The 19,670-nt window shown below is 35.9% G+C and overlaps 1 protein-coding gene across 23 annotated transcripts in view; it reads right to left on the bottom strand.

Moving 5' to 3' along the window:
• LOC138916635 (ubiquitin carboxyl-terminal hydrolase 25-like) overlaps positions 1-19,670 on the bottom strand; it is a 156,186-nt gene that overhangs the window by 96,351 nt on the left and 40,165 nt on the right. The window contains exons 4-5 of one of the 23 annotated variants that reach the window (XR_011423934.1): positions 8,601-8,761; positions 3,593-7,193 (exon numbers count right to left, since the gene is read on the bottom strand). The exons of 18 other annotated variants lie outside the window; for them this stretch is intronic. Coding sequence is in view for 4 of the 5 variants with exons in the window: in XM_070229598.1 (XP_070085699.1) it covers positions 6,984-7,193 (210 nt within the window). In the remaining variant the exon portion in view is untranslated. Of the gene's footprint in view, positions 1-2,259; positions 7,194-8,551; positions 8,762-19,670 lie in introns of those variants that run through there. 4 more of the 23 variants (XM_070229598.1, XM_070229610.1, XM_070229603.1 and 1 more) reach the window with 4 other exon arrangements.

Here is a 19,670-nt window from a genome sequence, read left to right as displayed (position 1 = left end):
TTTATAGTTGTCAGAGATAATTGGAACTGCCAATCAGATCTTGTGTAGTTTTTATATCATCTCTAGTTTATCACACTGAAGTAATATTATTTTAGCTGGATTGCGAAGAAACAAAGTTTTATTTAGATGTGTATATTTATTAGAGGTAAATGGACAATTTAAGTTACTAATATTGAAATATTGATTTAGTTAGGGAAACCCAGTATAAGCTTATTGAATACTTGAGTTTCAGAGAACCCTGTTGGAAACTACAGTTTAACACAATTAAAGCCGTAACTCCACTTCTTTATCATTTTTTAATCTTCACTAGCCAATCAATTCATTCTCTAGGGAACTTTTTTACTGTTGAAATCAAAATTCATTTGGTATTATCACATACAACTGTGTGTCATTCTTATGTAATTAATTATCATATCTAGAAGTATGTTATCCCTCTAACTTGAATAAAAAGAAGTTGAAGATGTCTTTCCGTGACACACTATAGTGACTGCAGATGAGTAGGTTCTTAGTAAATATATAATGATTTGACTTTGATTCATTGATTCATTGAAGGATTGGTGATTGATCAGAAAGAGGAGGAATATCCCCAAACACATACTGAAATAAATTCTAGACCATTTCTCATTAATATTAAAAGACACAGGAAAATTATAAGACAGAAGAAAGATGATAACTCCCAAATTGAAGTAATAAACTAAACTAGAAAGGGGAGAAAAATTGATAGATTTGACTGTAAAAAATTAAAAATAAATACCAAAAGAGCTCAAAACTTAAAGATATCAAAAAATTAACTGACAAAATATATGCATAATTGAAAACAGATGAAATGTAAGAAGTAAAACTATACAAAATATTACACTTTACCATTAATCAAAGAAATATATAACATAATTTTAAGTCTATTAACCAAGCAAATAAGATAATGCCCCAAGTTAGTTTTTTATTAGAAATTTGTGCCTTATTGCTATTATTTTAGAAACAATGGGAAATGATTCAATTTGTGCATAAAAAGGGATATTTAACCAGACATATATATATATATGTATAACCCTGAAAAACCTGAAAGAATGAGGAAAGAGCTAACAGTTACTTCTGCAGTGTGGGATTGGTTAATTATAAATTTTTGAAGGATGGTTTTTTCACCTTGCAATCTACTTTTAACTTTGGATATTTTTATGCAAATATATTCACTCTATAATTAAAATGTGTCTAATAAATATTGAAACAATCAAATTGAAAGGCTATAAAAACCTTGAAAATATTCATATTTTATGGCCACAATCTCCTAGAAATTTATTTTGATGAAATTATTAAAAATAAACAACAAGATATAAATGAGAAGAGCTTTCTTCAAAAGTTTGTATTAGGGTGAAAATTTGGAAACAAGTTAAATAAGAATAAATTATAAGATTTATATTATGAGATTGTGATGTGTTAATTTACAGTTACTAAAATGGGTAACTGTGTTATGGATACTCTTTAATTACATGGACAAAGGCTTTTAACAATCAAAAATGAAAATCAGAAAGTATAATAATATTACATGATGGTTGAAATTATATAGATATGTCTGTATAGAAATAAAGAATAGAGTAGAACAATGGGAAATATTTTTATGTTGCAAGTCTGAAATAATTTTTTTAAATTATGTTTTAAGAGTAATAAAAATTGCAAGAATACAAACCTCTGGACATTAGTGGTATGAGAATCATATGTGAGTAAAGATTATTCAGGTTATAGAAATATAACAAGCAGCACATAAATTTGGATCCAGAGGGTGTGAAACTTGATGCCATGCATCTAACATGAGTAATAGATTATTTCAAATATATAGTAATTTTCCTCAATAATGCCGAACTCAGTGATTTACCCAAATGTCTTATGTGCCCTGACTGAAAATGAAGATAAAATTATGGCGACCATGAGCCTAAAGTTGGAGAAATGATTTCTTCTTAAAGCACAATCAAACCAAGATACTTAAGAGGTCAGGAATAATGGGTGCAAATTGGTGTCCAAATCAAAAAACTGTGTTTTCTTAGTAGAGAGTCTCCAAATATATTATTTTAAAATTATATAGGGATATTATTTTTCAGTAATTAAGATGTATATACATTTTGCATACACATATCATAAACATATACTTCGTGAAGTGTCTATTAACTCTAATTTTCATATGACAAAAAAGCTTCAAGACGTTCGTGATTTGATCAAGATCATACGGCAAAGTCATTAATTCTCAGACAATGGGAGAGGGCGCAATCACTTGAAAGCTTTTTATTTTCCTCAAAAAATCTTGGTCCACACAGGAAGACCTTGAATCAATACTCATAGTTAAAGCATGGATATCATCACCAAAAACAGTTTCCCAAGTGATTATAGTGCAAGCAACACTTTGAGGCCCACAGAGTTATGTGTTAATGGAATTAGAGCTACACACTTGGAATTCAGAGTCCGAGTCCACTGCTATTGCCAAGTCAACATTTTCCCAATTTTCTTTGCAGATGAACCATTTCTCACCTGTGTCCTTTCTACATTCACTGTAGCTGTGGAGCTGAATAGCAGGATGAAGGAGTTCATTCTGCTTGGGTTAACACAAGATGTTCTAAAGGAGAAAATAGTATTTGCGGTCTTCCTGTTTCTATACCTCCCAACCCTGTTGGCGAATTTACTTATTGTGATGACCATAAGATATAGCCGGATGCTTGGGAGCCCCATGTACTTTTTCCTTTTCTACTTATCCTCTACTGATCCCTGCTCCTCAACAACCACTGCGCCTAAGTTGCTTATAGATTCTGTATCTGAGAAGAAAATCATCTCCTACGATAAGTGCCTGACCCAGATCTTTGCAGTTCACTTCTTTGGGTGCATGGAGATCTTGGTGCTCATGCTCAGGTCTTTTGATTGCTATGTGTCCACTTGTAAGCCCCTGCAGTACTCGACTATCATGAGCCAGCATGTCTGTGGTGCCTTGGCGAAACCGGCGGGGTTGGGGTCTTGTATCCATTCCTTAGTACAGAGTCTCTTGGTTTTGAAATTAACCTTCTGTGGCCCCCAATGTCATCTACCAATATTTCTGTGATATGCAACCTTTGTTGAAACTTGCCTGCATGGATACTTATGTCATGGTGTTTAACAGTGGGGCTATATGCACGGTGAGTTTCATAATCCTGCTTATCTCCTACATTTGTATCTTACATTCTCTGAGTAACCACAGTGAAGAAGGAATGCCCTCTCCACTTGCACCTCCCACGTTATTGTTATCATTTTATTCTTTGTTCCATGTATATTTACATAAACTCACCCCCTAAACACATTTCCAGTAGACAAGATGGTGGCTGCATTTTACACTATTGGGACACCCTTGCTCAACCTTATAATTTACACTTTGAGGAATGCAGAAGTTAAAAATGACATGAGAAAATTATGGTGCAACAAGCTCTTACTTGAAGTCGCAAAGAGCAGAAGGCTCCAATTGCTAGTTTCATAATAGTTTAAACAAAATTGGATTGATAGAAAAGAAAAACTGTTTGTATCCCAAGGTGGGCAATCTAGTCCTCTCTCAATAGGACATTTGAAGAAACAGGCAGGATGATCACAGAGCACAGACACGTTTTATTTTCAGCCAATATCACAAAAAGTGTCAGAACATCAAGAACAGTAATATTTGTGGGAGGATAATCCCACTCCTCTCTTCTCTCTGCCTTGCAGTTTATGAGCCAGATCCTGTTGTAACTATAACTGTAGCTCCCTTTTTGTACATTATTCTTGTTTGTGTTTCTCTTCTCCACGTTTCTGATCCAAGGTGAAAAACTGGTCCCTGATTTCGACTCATCCATTTTGTTGGCAAATCGGTTCTGGATTCTACTAAATCTAGATTTTATCTTTTCTGGCTCAACAGTGAACAGCCCAGAGTCACTACAAGAAACTTATGATCCCAGAGAAGTATATATATGTATATCTCAACTAATTAAGCGCCTATTTGATGCTTATCTCCCCTTTGTAACACCCTTAAAAATAGGCATTTCCTTTGCCTCTTGAACATGTACAAAGAGATAACTCAGGACCTTCTATTCAAACAGGGACATTTCTAGTTAGAATAAACATATTCATTGTATTGATTCATAGTTTCTCTCCATTGGCTTTAACATACTTTTTCTTTGTCATATTAATTATTTTCATATGTTCATACTATTTAGTTTTATATACATACCTATTTTTGTAATTTAAGTCTGTGGACACTTCCTTAATCTTTGGTTGATGAATTGGTGACAACTTTATAAAATTGCAAGGCTTATACTATAAAAGTCAATGCCTCATGGATGAGATCACATATATGAAAAAGGCAATAAATGACATAAAAAAACAGAACTAATGTCATAATAATCCACCACAAAATAGAAGATGTCCACAGAAGTGAGATTCCCAGCTTGGAAATACAGAACAAAATATATCAAGGAAGCAAAACTTCCATTAGGTATCAGGTGCAGTCATAGTGCAGGGAAGTATTGCACTGACTCATGTATGAAACTGACCAGCTGCTAATGCTTCTGCATTAGGAGAGAAGTTTCAGGCTATGATTTCTTGAATTCTACCTTCATCAAGCAAACTCTGTGTAGTGATTGGGCTTCCTATAGAGATTTTCCTCCTGGGAGAGAAAGATATTGACCAATGACTGGGATAAGCACTTTGGTGTTTTGATTTATATTTTTCATGGATCTCATTAAATTTATAGTCTGGTCCAAGTACTGTTAACTAATGAGTATGGACAAGAATGAGTCAGTCCATGAAGGAGCTGACAATGAGTCTATCTCTGAGAATAAATATAATTCAGACTACTTTTTTACAGGTCTGAGACCCTGAAGTTTGGTAGATGGAACCATAAATGCCACTTTGAGAGGTTTTGCGTGAGCATTCCTCTTTGGGGATAATGCCACTGAATGACCTTCACAATCTGATGACAAAAGTTTGGAAGATTTATTTAAAGCTCATATTCTTTACTAGAAAATATCTCAAAGTACAAGCCCTATAGATCATGAGGTGGGAATTTTCTGGTTTGTCGCATAAGGCGTCCATAAGATATTTGCCTTGCCAGCTTTGCCACAGAGTTAGCATTGGTATTAATTGCTATTGTTTAACATTATAAAAGCAGAAGAAGAAATGAGAAAAGGAGAAGTAGTGATGGAGATGAGATTATGGAGGGGAGGAAGCTTTTCATCTTGAATTGTAGGAATCTCCTCTGGGCAAAAGTGTTTGTGGAAAGTCATTAGTGATCAGGAAGCTTTTTTCTTTTTTCCATTAGTTGTGATTCCCTGAGCTATCTCTGAAAACGCATGTGTTTAGGACACCAAATCTCAGAGGAGAATTTTCATTTCATATGTTGTATAAATAAAATATAACCAAGAGTTCTTATTGCTTTAAATACCATCTCTATGCTGATGACTCTCAAATTTATGCCATCTCAGACCTTTCACTTGAATGCCAGACTTTTATACTCAATGACTTGCTTACACCTCCCTTATATATCTAATACCATCTTTATATTTAATGACTGATTATTCTTGTTCTAAACATACTCTACCTGTGGCCTTCCCCAGGAAATTCCGTCCTTCCAGTTTCCTAGGCTAAAAAAATGGAGTCTAAATTGGATGATATCACAGCTCCCAACTAACCTATTAAATTTTTTAATTTGATTTCAAAATATATGCAGAATATTATATACTTTCCCACTAATTCTCCTACCATCCTGGTCTAAGCTTCCATCATCTCTCATTTAGATCAAACCATAAACTCTAAGAATTCTCCTTACTTCTACTCTTGTTCTGCTAAGTCCATTTTCAGCACAGCAGACAGAGGATCCTTTTAAAACTAGAGGCAAACCAGGACACTTCTCTGCTTAAAGCTGTGAAAGAGTTCCATTTCAGTCAGAGAAAAGCGCAAAATCCTCACAGTGTTTTGACCTTCTATTGCCTCTTTGGCCTCTCTGGTACTTACACACTTGCTCCCTCGGTTCCAGCCACACTGGCTTCCTTGTAATTCCTTGACTACATCAGGTAGGCTTTCACATTGCAGCGTTTGCTTCAGCTATTTTCTCTGTTTAAGATGCTCTTCCAGAACGGTGCTTGGCTAACAGCAGCTCCTTCTCACCACATTACTCTAATCTCTCCTCGAGGAGGGCTCCCTTATGCCATATTTAATGCAGCATTCCCTTCAGCACTCCAGTTCCTTTAGCTTGGTCTATTTTTTCCTTTTTAAATAGCATTTATCATCCTCTAACATACTATTTAACTTGTCTGTTCCCACTAGAATGTAAGCTCCAAGAAGGCATGGATTTTTGTCCATTTGGTCAGGAATATGTATGAAGCCAGTTGTAGAGTGCTTTGATGATAGCAGAAACTCAGTAAATGTTTGTGGTAGTTGTTGTTATTGTTGTTGTTATTGAGTGCTTAGAATTTGACAAATCTAATCTAATCATCATCTTTGGTGACCCTAATACTAGGACCTGCTGGTTTCTATAAGAATGCTTTACTTTTGAGTTCTGTAATTACTTTGAGTAAGACTAGATTTCTATAAAGGAGATACCAGGTGGTGTAGTCGTTTAAAGCATAAGAGGTTTATTCTTTTTGGTATAACAATTCCATGTAAATGGTCAAGGTTGGCAGGGCACTGCATCTCCTCCTTTTTATTCAGGAACCCAGGTTGCTTCCAAGCTGCTCCTTGGTCATCTGATATAGTATTCATGTTCAAAATCTGAGGCAAATGTTAACATCACTGGCATCACCTGGGAGCTTGTTAGAAATGCAGAATCCTAGGCTCCATCCTACACTTAATGAATCATAATTTGAACTTGCCCCTAGGAGTTTCATATGTACATTGCAGTTTGAGAAGCATTGCCATAGAGCACTGTCGTCTACAGTCGTGACACCACCAACCTGGTATCAGATGTCAAGAAGGGAAAATAAACTTGAAGAGTGCAATCCAATGTTTTAGATTTCTGCCTGTAAATTAACGTAGCCCTTCCCCTCATGTCCAATTGACAAGCAGTTTGTCACAGAGCTGCATTTAGATGGAAAGAAGGCTGGAGAATGTAGGCTGTGCTCAGGTGGCCATGAACGCAGATGCCCCTCTGTTTCTACAGAAGAAGAGAGAACAGATTTTGGTGGAGCACTAGCAGTCTCTATCCCAGGACCTGGCACCTGGAACATCCACAGAAACGTTTTTTACTCAAAATTAGAATTTACTTTGACAAATATTTATCAGCTCCCCATTATCGCCAAGTACTATTTTAGGTGGCAATGAGAAAAGAAAAACTTTGTCTTCACAGCTCATATTCTTGTGGATTATGCTATTTCAAAAAGCCCAATAGCAAGTCCAGGAGTTTTGAGTTCCCAGGCTTTGAAGAGATTGCATGAATGTTTCTTAAACTAAGGACTGTCAATTTTTTAATGATAATTTAAAAATTTTGCTTTCTAAATGTCCTACAGCACCATAAACTCCCTTTACACATCATAACTTTCATCCTCCCCAAATCTTCTTTCATTACATCTCCTGGATGTCAGGTAAATAACAAACAGAATCTCCTATACTTTCAATCTCTTATGTGAATATTTTCTTTATTTTCTTGCTTTCTTGGTTCTTCCCCCATATGCTATTTCCACTTAAGTAGGGGCTGTTTTCTCTTCCGCATCTCTCATGACAAAGGCTTGAAGATGAGATTTTGTTGTGATTGCCTTTCATTGCTACTTCCCAGCTCATACCCACTCTTTAACCCATGATTATCCTTAGCTTTTAATTTCTATTAGACTATGCCACCCACCACTTTTATTTACAAAAGTCACCTACTGCTTCTGAGGTCATTCCACCTTATTCCTTGCAGAGGTTGGCTTTTTCCTCACTGTCATTCCAACGTCTTTTGGTAATTTGGTAAAAATTGATAAAATTGGTCATTTTAATACCCACATAGATGATCCTTCCAATTTGCTGACTTCTAAACTGACCCATTGACTCATTTTCTTCCAGGAATCTTGTCGTTTAATCAATCTTAGCTGCTCGCTCCCATGGTCATCCTTAGACCTTGTAATTGCCAATAATTTAAAATCTTCTAAAATCTCAATTTCAACCCACTAATTTTCAACCACATCTCCATTATTTCCAGCTTATTTCCAATAGCAAATGCTAACAATCCTTGGAACCCACCGTCACACCTAAACCATTGTTCCTGCCAACTTTTTACATGACACCAGGGATGTTTCTGCCTAAGAACCTTTGCACAGGTTGTTTTTTGTGTCTTAATATTCTTCCTCCAGATATAAGCATGACTTATCCCCTTGCTTTCTTTAGTATATTATTAAAATGTGTCTTCTCAATAATGGCTTTTCTGGCTACTTCCTAGAAATGCAACTCCCACCAACATTCTGTACCCCCTATTCCTCCATCTCTGCTTAATTTTTCTCCTAAGCACTTATTCTCTAACATGTCATACAGTTTAGCTGTTTATTTTGTTTCTTTTTGTATATATTCTAGAATAAAACTTATATGAGGGTAGAGACTTGTGTCTTTTTAAAAATATTTTACTGTTAAATTCCCAGTGCCCAGAATAGCACCTGGCACACAGAAAGTGCTGTCAAAAGTCCAGAAATAGGGGCTGGCCCAGTGGAGTAGCAGTTGGGTTGGCACAATCCACTTCAGCTGCCTGGGGTTTGCTGGTTCGGATCCCAGGTGTGGACGTGGGAACCACTTATCAAGTCATGTTGTGGCAGATGTCCTGCATATAAAGTAGAGGAAGATGGGCCCAGATGTCAGCTCAGGGCTAATCTTCCTCAAAAAAACAAAACAAACAAAAAAAATCCAGAAATAGCAAAATTAAAAGCATCAAATAAATAAATAATATTTGGTAAGAGTTAATTGTGTGTGAACTGGGAGCTTCCAAACTCAAAGACTGATATGAAGCTCAAGGATGGCTTGATATGAAGATGCAGGATGGCTTCTAAAGTGAAAATAAGGAAGTTGTGGACCTTTATAATGATTGGTAATTACGATGGGAGTTTCCAGATGGCAGGGGATTGGTTGAAAGTGATTATCTTGTACCATTTTTAGGAAGATGACTTTTAAGTTTCTTTTATGATTGTCAGAGGCATTTATAAGAAATAGCCTAAGTTAAGTTTTGCTCCCATTCATGAAATAAGCTAGATTTGGTTTTGCTTACGTGGCTTAAATGGTATTGTCTGCTCAGGGGATTCTCAAGTTCTGTCTCTATTTTGTATTTAATTTTAACAATTCCCCCCTTTTTGCCATTCTCTCAGCAAGGTGAGTGTGTGACCAACTAGTCTTGGTCTCCACTGTTGATGTAGCCACACTGAAGAATTACATATGTGGAGTTTCCACTAGTTGAGTAGTCAAGATGGAGAGTCATGTAGTTGCTGTTACCAACAGTTATATCATCATCATGGTGATGGGCAGTCAGATCATTGAATTCCTCAAGTTGTCTAATCCTGATGGATAGACTTTGATGTGAGTGGCTGTCAAAAGGCACTTAAAACCCTTGAGAGGATACAGTGCACTAGAGAGGTTAATATAATGACTATCAGGAGAAAAATAGCCAAGGACTGAAAAATTCCCCAGAGCAGATATTCCCAGAAGCCACGATTTAACCAAATAAATAACGTATATGGGTTATAATCAGATTCAGGTTTTACCTTTCTATGTCAATGTATTTTTTTTAGTTGTTTACTTAGGCACAACATGATGGGTTAGCAATCACATAACCTCATGATTATTTAGGACAGGATGAACATGAGGATATTTTATTTCAGGAGGTAGTATTGCAGGTAAGGTTTTGTCTAAATTAGGTCTGTATATAATGTGAATAATCAAGAAATTTAATAAGAGGCATTTCTTTGGAAGTAAAATAAAAACAAAAGTTGATAGTTTGAGTAAATTATAAATTCAGTTTCTGTGTTTGGAGAGCAGCCAGGTGAGAAAATTCATAAATTTGATTTTGAAGTATCTTTAGATAGTGGAATGAGGATGGTAGTTTCAATCAAATTGATTTTCTTAGTTTGCAGTTTGACTGTTTGTGATGGTGTCATTCGATGTTCATTGAACTTTCTTGAGTGGCACAGACAGGAACGGCATGAAGGATGTCCATATGTGATCTCGTGTGCTGGTTTCTCTGAGGTCTATAATTAGATTAAAAAAACCTCAAAGACAATTAACAGGACTAGAATCTGATAATGGATACACCACCATTTTCTCTTGAAACAATTTTTTCCATAATTATTCCATTTTTATCAAAGATATTTACAATGAGACTAATTTGTTTGTAAAATAAGTCTAGTCTTATCAAACTGGAATTATTTACATAAATGTAGCAAGAATAATAATTCTATGCATATTCTCAAATATGACATTTCAGTGAAATCTTTGGTAGTATCCAAGGGGGCTTATCAGCACCATAAAGTCAATCTTAGTTCTGTAATATTGGCTTGTAGTAAGAAATCTCAGATTAAACCTTTAATGTCTCTTTAGGTTAAGATGTCAAGCTAAGGACTTGTCTACCTGTATCCTATTACAATAACAGATTCTTATTTAACATGTAAATACATATATAATCACGAAACATTAAAAAAAAGTTTCTTAAATCTGGAGGAAACAGGCAGGGAGAAGAAGATAAATATTTCAACTTTGTTTACAAAAGTATACTTTATCATCTAGATGTACGTTATAGACAGTTTCATAGAGAGGAGTAAAAAGAGTCCTTTAAATCAGGAAAACAAAACATTAAAGAACCAGCAATGCTTTAAATGAAGTCATAAAAATTATAATCATCCTCATCATTCAATATCCTGGAATTAGTTCTTATTTTGCTTAATCTTTGGTTATCAGCTTTATGAATCAATCAGCTTTCCATTCGAGTTTTAGAAATTCTTACCCAATTCAGTGTTATGATCTAAAGTTATCAGAAAACTGCATTTTAAAGTACTTGTCAGATTCTTTACCATGAATCCCTTTGAAAATGGAGCATTTTTGCCTGTAGTTGATTATAAACGATTTCAGAGAAGACTCAAGAGTAAAACAGTAACTGTCTGTGAATGATAAAAATCTTAAAATTAGCCATGGTTAAAGATCTGGTGAAAGTTCACCAAAAAAAAATTTATGAAATTGAGAAGCAAATTGTTACTTTTGTAATATACAGTATTGTAAACCAATAACTGGAATTATGACTGATAACATTACACTAGAACATATATTTTTAGAAAATTTGTATAATTTTTGGAACACGTTCATAAAATATCAGATGTGAATGTATTCTGAGAAGGTTAAACATTACTTTTTATTTAATGATGTTTCTCATGCAATTTAACATATAAAATAAGCCTAAACAAATTAACATTTCTCTTTTATAAGGAGAGAGAGCAAATCTTTTGAAATCTTCCCTGGGCCCTGTGGAAAATTCCAAAGTTAGTTTGAGGTCAAAAAGACGTCATTGAGCATTTGATTTGGGGAAGTTTGTTAAAAATGTCAAAAGATTTAAACACTTGATCAATTAGGATCATAGGTCACTGTGAAACAATATTTAGTTCTTTAACCAAAGCAACAATTTAAAGATTTCAAAGGTAAATATAGAAAGTTACATAGTTGTAAAAAATCTTAGCTTTTTTAAAATTGAAAAGACTCAGTTTTCCTAAGTAATCAAAGATCTGATAATGATAATGTGGAGCACAGGAAATATTTCCTAAGACACAGAATCATGTTTTCCCAGGCAGGTTGCACTAAAAGTGAAGAAAACCTTTTAGATTTTTTAAAAGAGTTTGATCACTTTCTTATTTATGCTTTCTTTTTGGGGGAAAGTGGTGAGGAAGGTTGGCCCTGAGCTAACATCTGTCGCCAACCCTCCTCTTCCTTTTTTCTCCCCAAAGCCTCAGTACGTTGTTGCATATCCTAGTTGTAAGTGCTTCTGGTTCTTCTATGTGGGATGCCACCACAGCGTGGCTTGATGATGCTGTGTAGGTCCATGCCCAGGATCCAAACCTGCAAACCCTGAGTCACCAAAGCGGAGCATATGAACTTAACCACCACGCCACCAGGCTGGCCCCTATAATTTTTATTAAAAGCAGACCAATAATCTAAGAAGTTTTGTGATTTTAACAGGAAATTAAAGTAATTTTGTGTCAGTACATTATTGAGCTCATTTAAAAATGCTTATATATAAATCTATTTAATTTTAGCCAGCTCTGACCTCATAACATAAAATATCTTTTCCATAAAACTTCTGCTACTTTCCATATCCTTTTAGATTTTTTCTTATTCTTTTTCATTTCTTATTCTGCAACAACCAATCATTTTATTTTAGAAAACATTACTCTTTTTCCTTCAGAAAAACACATCCTATACTCCTTGCATATTCTACATATAAAAATACAACCAATTTTCTTCTCATACACTGTAAACAAAGTTGTTTCCCTTCACTCTTATTGTTTCTAGTCATTCTAGTTTTACATATTTATTATAGATTTTAACTATTCGTAATCTTTACTTTCCAGAGAATACTAGAAAGCAGGTAATTGTGAACTGTCATCATATATTAGCTTTCTGTAGTAGATTAGCAAATTTACAAGTACACAATTATACAAACTTATACTTTTTAGAGATATATGTTTTTCATAGTACTATTTTTTAATATGACAAAGGATATATTTATTAATAGACCCAAATACCTTTTGTCTCTCTACAAAAAATTAAGAAGCCCAAAGTAGATAAATTATAAACTTATGTTTAGCAATCAATGTCTTAGTTTGTTATTTTATTTAGAAAAGATCTAGATATTCAATGAATATCCATTATTTAGTTTAACTTAGTATAAATTTTTATTTACATTTATTTAAATTATGTGTTTTTAGCAATTATACTTAGATTAGACATCAAATAGCTAACTAACATCTTAAGTTATTTTTCTTGCTGACACGTTTGATAACATATAGTATGAGCTTATTTGACTAGTAAACCCAGGTAGATGGTGTTGTATGTTTGCATTACATTTATTATTGACAATTCTGAAGACATTCTTGTTTTTATTAAAACAACAAACTTAAACTAGCTTTTATTTATCAAAGATTATCCTGATCATATGAACTTGAAAACCATTTGGGTTTGATTAAATATTTCTGAGAGTTTTAGGAATACTTAATTTATATAAGTGTTTATTTTTCTTTAAGCCAATTAAATGGAACTCTTTTAAAAATCACATGTACATAATATACATAAACACATAGATACACATAAACATATAGATAGACACACAGATCTTATAGGTTTTATTTTAAAATTTTAGCCATGTCTCAGGTATAATAATACAAAACTCAAAAGAAAAGCTTGATCCAAATTGTGCTTCTGCAAGATGGACTAAGTTAAGGTTATCTGCTCAGTTGGAAAAAGTTTTTAAGATTTTTTATTTGTACACTATAAGGATTCTTTTAGAGGAGCTATTTTTGGATTCCTTTCAGTCTTTTAGAAGCTTCCACATACCAATCAAAGAATGTATTCCATTGTCCCCAAGATGTTTGAGATGTTCTTTTCAAAGGTGCCCCTTAAGGTTGACTACCTTATCTAAGTCAAAATTTCTCCAAAGTGGTCCCTAAAATTCTGAATTATCCAAAAGTTCTCCCATTTTTCCAGAAAGCACAAGATCCCGGTCCACACTTACTATACATATGACAGACAGGAGTCTTTTCTTTTTCTTTTTCTTTTTTTATTTTGCTGAGGAAGATTTGCCCTGAGCTAACACTTGTGTCAATCTTCCTCTATTTTGTACGTGGGTCATCACCACAGCATAACCATCGATGGGTGGTGTAGCTCCACACCTAGGAACCAAACTCAGGCTGCCACAGTGGAGCACGTGAAACTTAACCACTAGGCAATGGGGTCAGCCCCAAGACAGTAGTTTTTAAGGGAGGAGCAGAAGGAGATTTTGACCACCTGGTTATTGGATTTTGGATTCCCTGAAACAAATAATCCATGGGAATCCTGGTAATTTTCCTGCTGCCTAAAACCCAGGGAATCATGGGTCTCTCCTCTTACAGACAGAAGAGTGACCCACCAAGAAGCTTCAACAAACAAAATACAGGTAGGCATAACAATCTACATGTTGTAAACACATTGCACATGATTCATCTTCAAGGTAAATCAAAATTGAAAGAGCACAAACTATCAGCTCTCTATTGAATATAATCTCTTTTTGTTGAATTAATGAATAATAATAAAGATACATAAACAGGCTTCTGTTCCTGGATGAGATTCAATAACTTGTGGCCTAAAGTGTTGTTGTCATGAACAACTAGAAAAGCCAGAAACAATAGAGAAATCACCTGTATGAGGTACTGGAGACCTGCTGAGGTAAGCGAAACTGAAAGGGAGACAAGATCTTCAATAAAGTGAGTTGAATTCTGTGGCTGCTTTTACCCTGGGAGCATTTGTTCATTCTGGGCATAGACAAGAGGCTGAGAGTCTGGGCTTTACACCAGTGAAGTGTTCCTCCTGGGGCTTGGGTGAGGTCAGAGACAGAAGCAGAGCTTTTGGAGGAAATTTGGAGAGTATCAATCATACAGTATTTTTCCTTTAGGACGTGATCTCCAATTCTAGAGGCTGTATAAGGTGTGTTGTGCGTTGAGTTATATCCCCCCCAAAAGATCTTGAAGTCCTAATCCTGAGTGGCTGTGAATGTGAATTTGTTTGGAAATAGCGTCTTTGCAGATGATTAAGTTAAGATGAGATCATTAGAATGAGCCCTAATGCAATATGACTGGTGTTCTTATTAAAAAAGGAGAAGGGGCGGAGCAAAATGGCGGGGTGAGCTGACCCGGGATTCTCTCCCCTCCAAAATACAGCAAAAGATTGGAAGAACTGAATTTCAGAGAATAAACATAATGCCAGCTCGTTAGGGACCTACAATACCAAGAAGGCAGAGATCATAAACCGAGCTTTACCCCTTCGGAGGCGCTGGAACGGTAGGAGAGAACATCGCTCCCTCCCCTAGAGTCTGCGATCGCTGCGGCGCGGGTCGGGAAGGAGCGGGGGAGGGGCCGCGTGACCGGGAGATCACCCAGGACTCCTGCCGCTGATTCAGTGGAGACCCGCTGACGAGGGGGGAAAGCATCCATCTGCGGGGACCCTATAAATCAAGGGCCTTGGGAGACCAGAGAACAGAACTGATCTGAACCCAGACCAGCGCGTGTGAGTAACAGCCCCTCCCCCCTAACAAAGCCAGTGGGCGCAGCCATCTTGCCCCAAAGGCAGAGAGCTAACATGCCGCTCTCGACCCCCATCTAGTGGCAACAGTCTGTAACTGCAACTGAATTCTACCACCATGAGAAAAAACCGCTCCTCTACCATCCAGCAATTTATAAAAGCCCCAGACCAGAAGGAAAACAATAAAAACACAGAATTAAGTCCTGAGGACTTGGAATTAGGTAAACTAAGTGATAATGAATTCACAGCAGCTATAATCAAAAAACTCAATGAGGTAGAGAGAAAGATAGAGAAACAAACTGAGTTCTGGAGTTACTTCGCAAAAGAGATTGAAATCATAAAGAGGAATCAAACAGAATTACTTGAGATGAAAAACACAATGGAACAGATAAAACAGAATACGTATTCCCTGAATGCCCGTGTAGACAACCTACAGGAGCAAATCAGCATAATCGAGGACAGACAGGCTGAATGGTGCCAGACAGAGGAAGAAAGAGAACTAAGAATTTAAAAAAATGAGGAAAATCTCAGAGAGATAATGGATTCAATGAGGAGTAAGAACATAAGGATCATAGGAATTCCCGAGAATATGGAAAAGGAAAATGGAGCAGAAAGTGTGCTTAATGAAATTATTGAAGAGAACTTCCCAAATCTAGGGATCAGCGGAGAAATGTGTGTAGAGGAGGGTTTTAGATCTCCTAGATTTGTCGTAGTAAAAAGACCCACCACAAGGCACATAATAGTAAAGTTGGCACATAGGAAGGATAAGGAAAGAATACTCAGGGAAGTAAGAAAAAAAAGAGAATAACCTATAAAGGAGCCCCTATCAGACTGTCAGCCGATTTCTCTACAGAAACCCTACAAGCTAGGAGAGAATGGAGTGATATATTCAAAGCTTTAAAGGATAAAAACCTTCAGTCAAGAATACTCTATCCAGCAAGAATTTCCTTCAGATATGAGGGAGAAATTAAATCTTTTCCAGACAAACAAAAGTTAAGGGAATTTGTAACTAAAAGCCCTCCATTACAAGAAATCCTCAAGAAGGCTCTCATACTTGAAAAAAGAAAAAAGGGAGAAAGGGGACACAAGCCACAGACTAGGGAGACCGATGGATAGAACCAGAACAGGATAGCAAATATTCAACTATAGCATTAGGGTAAAAATAAGGAAACTACCAAAACAAGGACGATCTTAGCACTCTAACCACAAATTAATAAGATGAGTTGGAATAAAAAATGAAAATAATTATTTAGGAGGGGAAGAGCAAAGGGTGTAAATCAGTATTGGTCGAGTAAGTAAGAGACCACCAGAGAATAGACTATATTATACACGAGATTCTAAATACAAACTTCAAGGTAGACACTAAAATAAAGTACAGAACAGAGTCACAAATCATAGATAAGGGAAAATCTAAGAAACCCAGCATAAGAAATTGCAGTATTAAATGGGCAGTCTAAAGCACACAGGAAAAGAAACACAGGAAAACAAGATAATGAGCAACAGATTGACAGTATTAAGTCCACATGCATCAATAATCACTCTCAATGTGAACGGATTGAACTCTCCAATAAAAAGACACAGAGTGGCAAAATGGATTAAAGAACAAGATCCAACAATTTGTTGCCTCCAGGAAACACACCTCAGCCCCAAGGACAAACACAGACTCAGGGTGAAGGGGTGGAGGACAATACTTCAAGCAAATAGCAACTAAAAAAGGCAGGTGTTGCAACTCTCATATCAGACCAAGTGGATTTCAAAATAAGACAGGTAAAGAGAGACACAGAGGGACAATATATAATGATCAAAGGGACACTTCGTCAAGAAGAAATAACGCTTATAAATATCTATGCACCCAACACAGGAGCACCAAGATTCATAAAGCAACTATTAACAGACCTAAAGGAAGATGTTAAAAACAACACAATAATAGTAGGGGACCTCAACACCCCACTCACATCAATGGACAGATCATCCAGACAGAAAATCAACAAGGAAATAGTGGAGCTGAATGAAAAACTAAAACAATTGGACTTAATAGACATACATAGATCACTCCACCCTGAAGGAGCTGAATACACATTCTTCTCAAGTGCACATGGAACATTCTCTAGGATAGACCATATGTTGGGAAACAAGACAAGCCTCTACAAATTTAAAAAAATTGAAATAATAACAAGCATCTTCTCAGATCATAGTGCTATAAGGCTAGAAATTAATTACAAGAAAGAAGCTGAGAAAGGCACAAAGATGAGGAGACTAAACACACTAGTGAACAAGCAATGGATCATTGAAGAAATTAAAGAAGAAATAAAAAAATACCTGGAAACAAATGAAAATGATAGCATGCCATACCAACTCATATGGGATACAGCAAAAGCTGTATTAAGAGGAAAATTCATTGCAATACAGGCACATCTTAACAAACAAGAAAAATCCCAAATAAGCAACCTTAAAGCACACCTAACTGAACTAGAGAAAAAAGAACAAATGAAGCCCAAAGTCAGCAGAAGGAGAGAAATAATAAAAATCAGAGCAGAAATAAATACTATTGAAACAAAAAAGGCAGTAGAAAGGAGCAATGAGACAAAGAGCTGGTTTTTTGAGAAGATAAATAAAATTGACAAACCACTAGCCAGACTTACAAAGAAAAAAAGGGAGAAAGCTCAAATAAACAAAATCAGAAATGAGCGAGGAGAAATAACAACAGACTCTGCAGAAATACAACAGATTATAAGAGAATACTACAAAAAACTATATGCCAACAGAATGGATAACCTAGAGGAAATGGATAAATTCTTGGACTCCTACAGTCTCCCAAAGCTCACTCAAGAAGAGGCAGACAATTTGAACAGACCAATCACAAGGAAAGAGATGGAAACAGCAATCAAAAACATCCCAAAGAATAAAACCCCAGGACCAGATGGCTTTCCTGGGGAATTCTACCAAACTTTCAGAGAGGATTTAATACCCATCCTTTTCAAGCTATTCCAAAAAATTAGGGAAGATGGAACACTTCCTAACACATTCTATGAGGCCAACATCACGCTGATCCCAAAACCTGACAAGGACACCACGAAAAAAGAGAACTACAGGCCAATATCACTGATGAACATAGATGCAAAAATTCTAAACAAAATTTTGGCAACCAGAATTCAGCAATTCATCAAAAGAATCATACATCAGGATCAGGTGGGATTCATACCAGGGACACAGGGATGGTTCAACATCCGCAAATCAATCAACGTGATACACCACATCAACAAACTGAGGAATAAAAACCACATGATCATCTCAATAGATGCAGAGAAGGCATTTGACAAGATCCAACAGCCATTTATGATAAAAACGCTGAACAAAATGGGCATAGAAGGAAACTACCTCAACATAATAAAGGCCATATATGACAAACCCACAGCGAACATCATACTCAATGGGCAAAAACTGAAGCCCATCCCCCTGAAAACAGGAACGACACAAGGATGCCCTCTATAACCACTCTTATTTAACATAGTACTGGAGGTCCTGGCCAGAGCAATCAGGCAAGAAAAAGGAATAAAAGGAATCCAAATAGGGAGGGAAGAAGTGAAACTCTTGCTGTTTGCAGACGACATGATCTTATATATAGAAAACCCCAAAGAATCCATTGGAAAACTGTAAGAAGTAATCAACAACTACAGCAAAGTTGCAGGGTATAAAATCAATTTGCATAAATGAGTAAGATTTCTATATTCCAGTAATGAACCAACAGAAAAAGAACTCAAGAATACAATACCATTCACAATCGCAACAAAAAGAATAAAATACCTTGGGGTAAATTTAACTAAGGAAGTGAAGGACCTATATAATGAAAATTACAAGGCCTTTCTGAGAGAATTGGATGACGACATAAGGAGATGGAAAGACATTCCATGTACGTGGATTGGAAGAATAAACATAGTTAAAATGTCCATTCTACCTAAAGCAATCTACAGATTCAACGCCATCCCAATCAGAATCCCAATGACATTCTTTACAGAATTAGAACAAAGAATCCTAAAATTCATATGGGGCAACAAAAGACCCCAAATGTCTAAAGCAGTCCTGAGAAAAAAGAACAAAACGGGAGGCGTCACAATCCCTGACTTCAAAACATACTACAAAGCTACAGTAATCAAAACAGCATGGTACTGGTACAAAAACAGGTGCACAGATCAATGGAACAGAAGTGAAAGCCCAGAAATAAAACCACACATCTATGGACAGCTTATCTTTGACAAAGGAGATGAGGGCATACAATGGAGAAAAGAAAGTCTTTTCAACAAATGGTGCTGGGAAAACTGGAACGCCACATGTAAAAGAATGAAAATTGACCATTCTTTTTCACCATTCACCAAAATAAACTCAAAATGGATCAAAGACCTAAAGGTGAGACCTGAAACCATAAGGCTTCT

The sequence above is a fragment of the Equus caballus genome, chromosome 12 (assembly GCF_041296265.1).
Source record: "Equus caballus isolate H_3958 breed thoroughbred chromosome 12, TB-T2T, whole genome shotgun sequence".
In the NCBI taxonomy this organism is placed as follows: domain Eukaryota; kingdom Metazoa; phylum Chordata; class Mammalia; order Perissodactyla; family Equidae; genus Equus; species Equus caballus.
The sequence above is the reverse complement of the archived record's forward strand: the minus strand, read 5'-3'. Positions and strand labels throughout refer to the sequence as shown.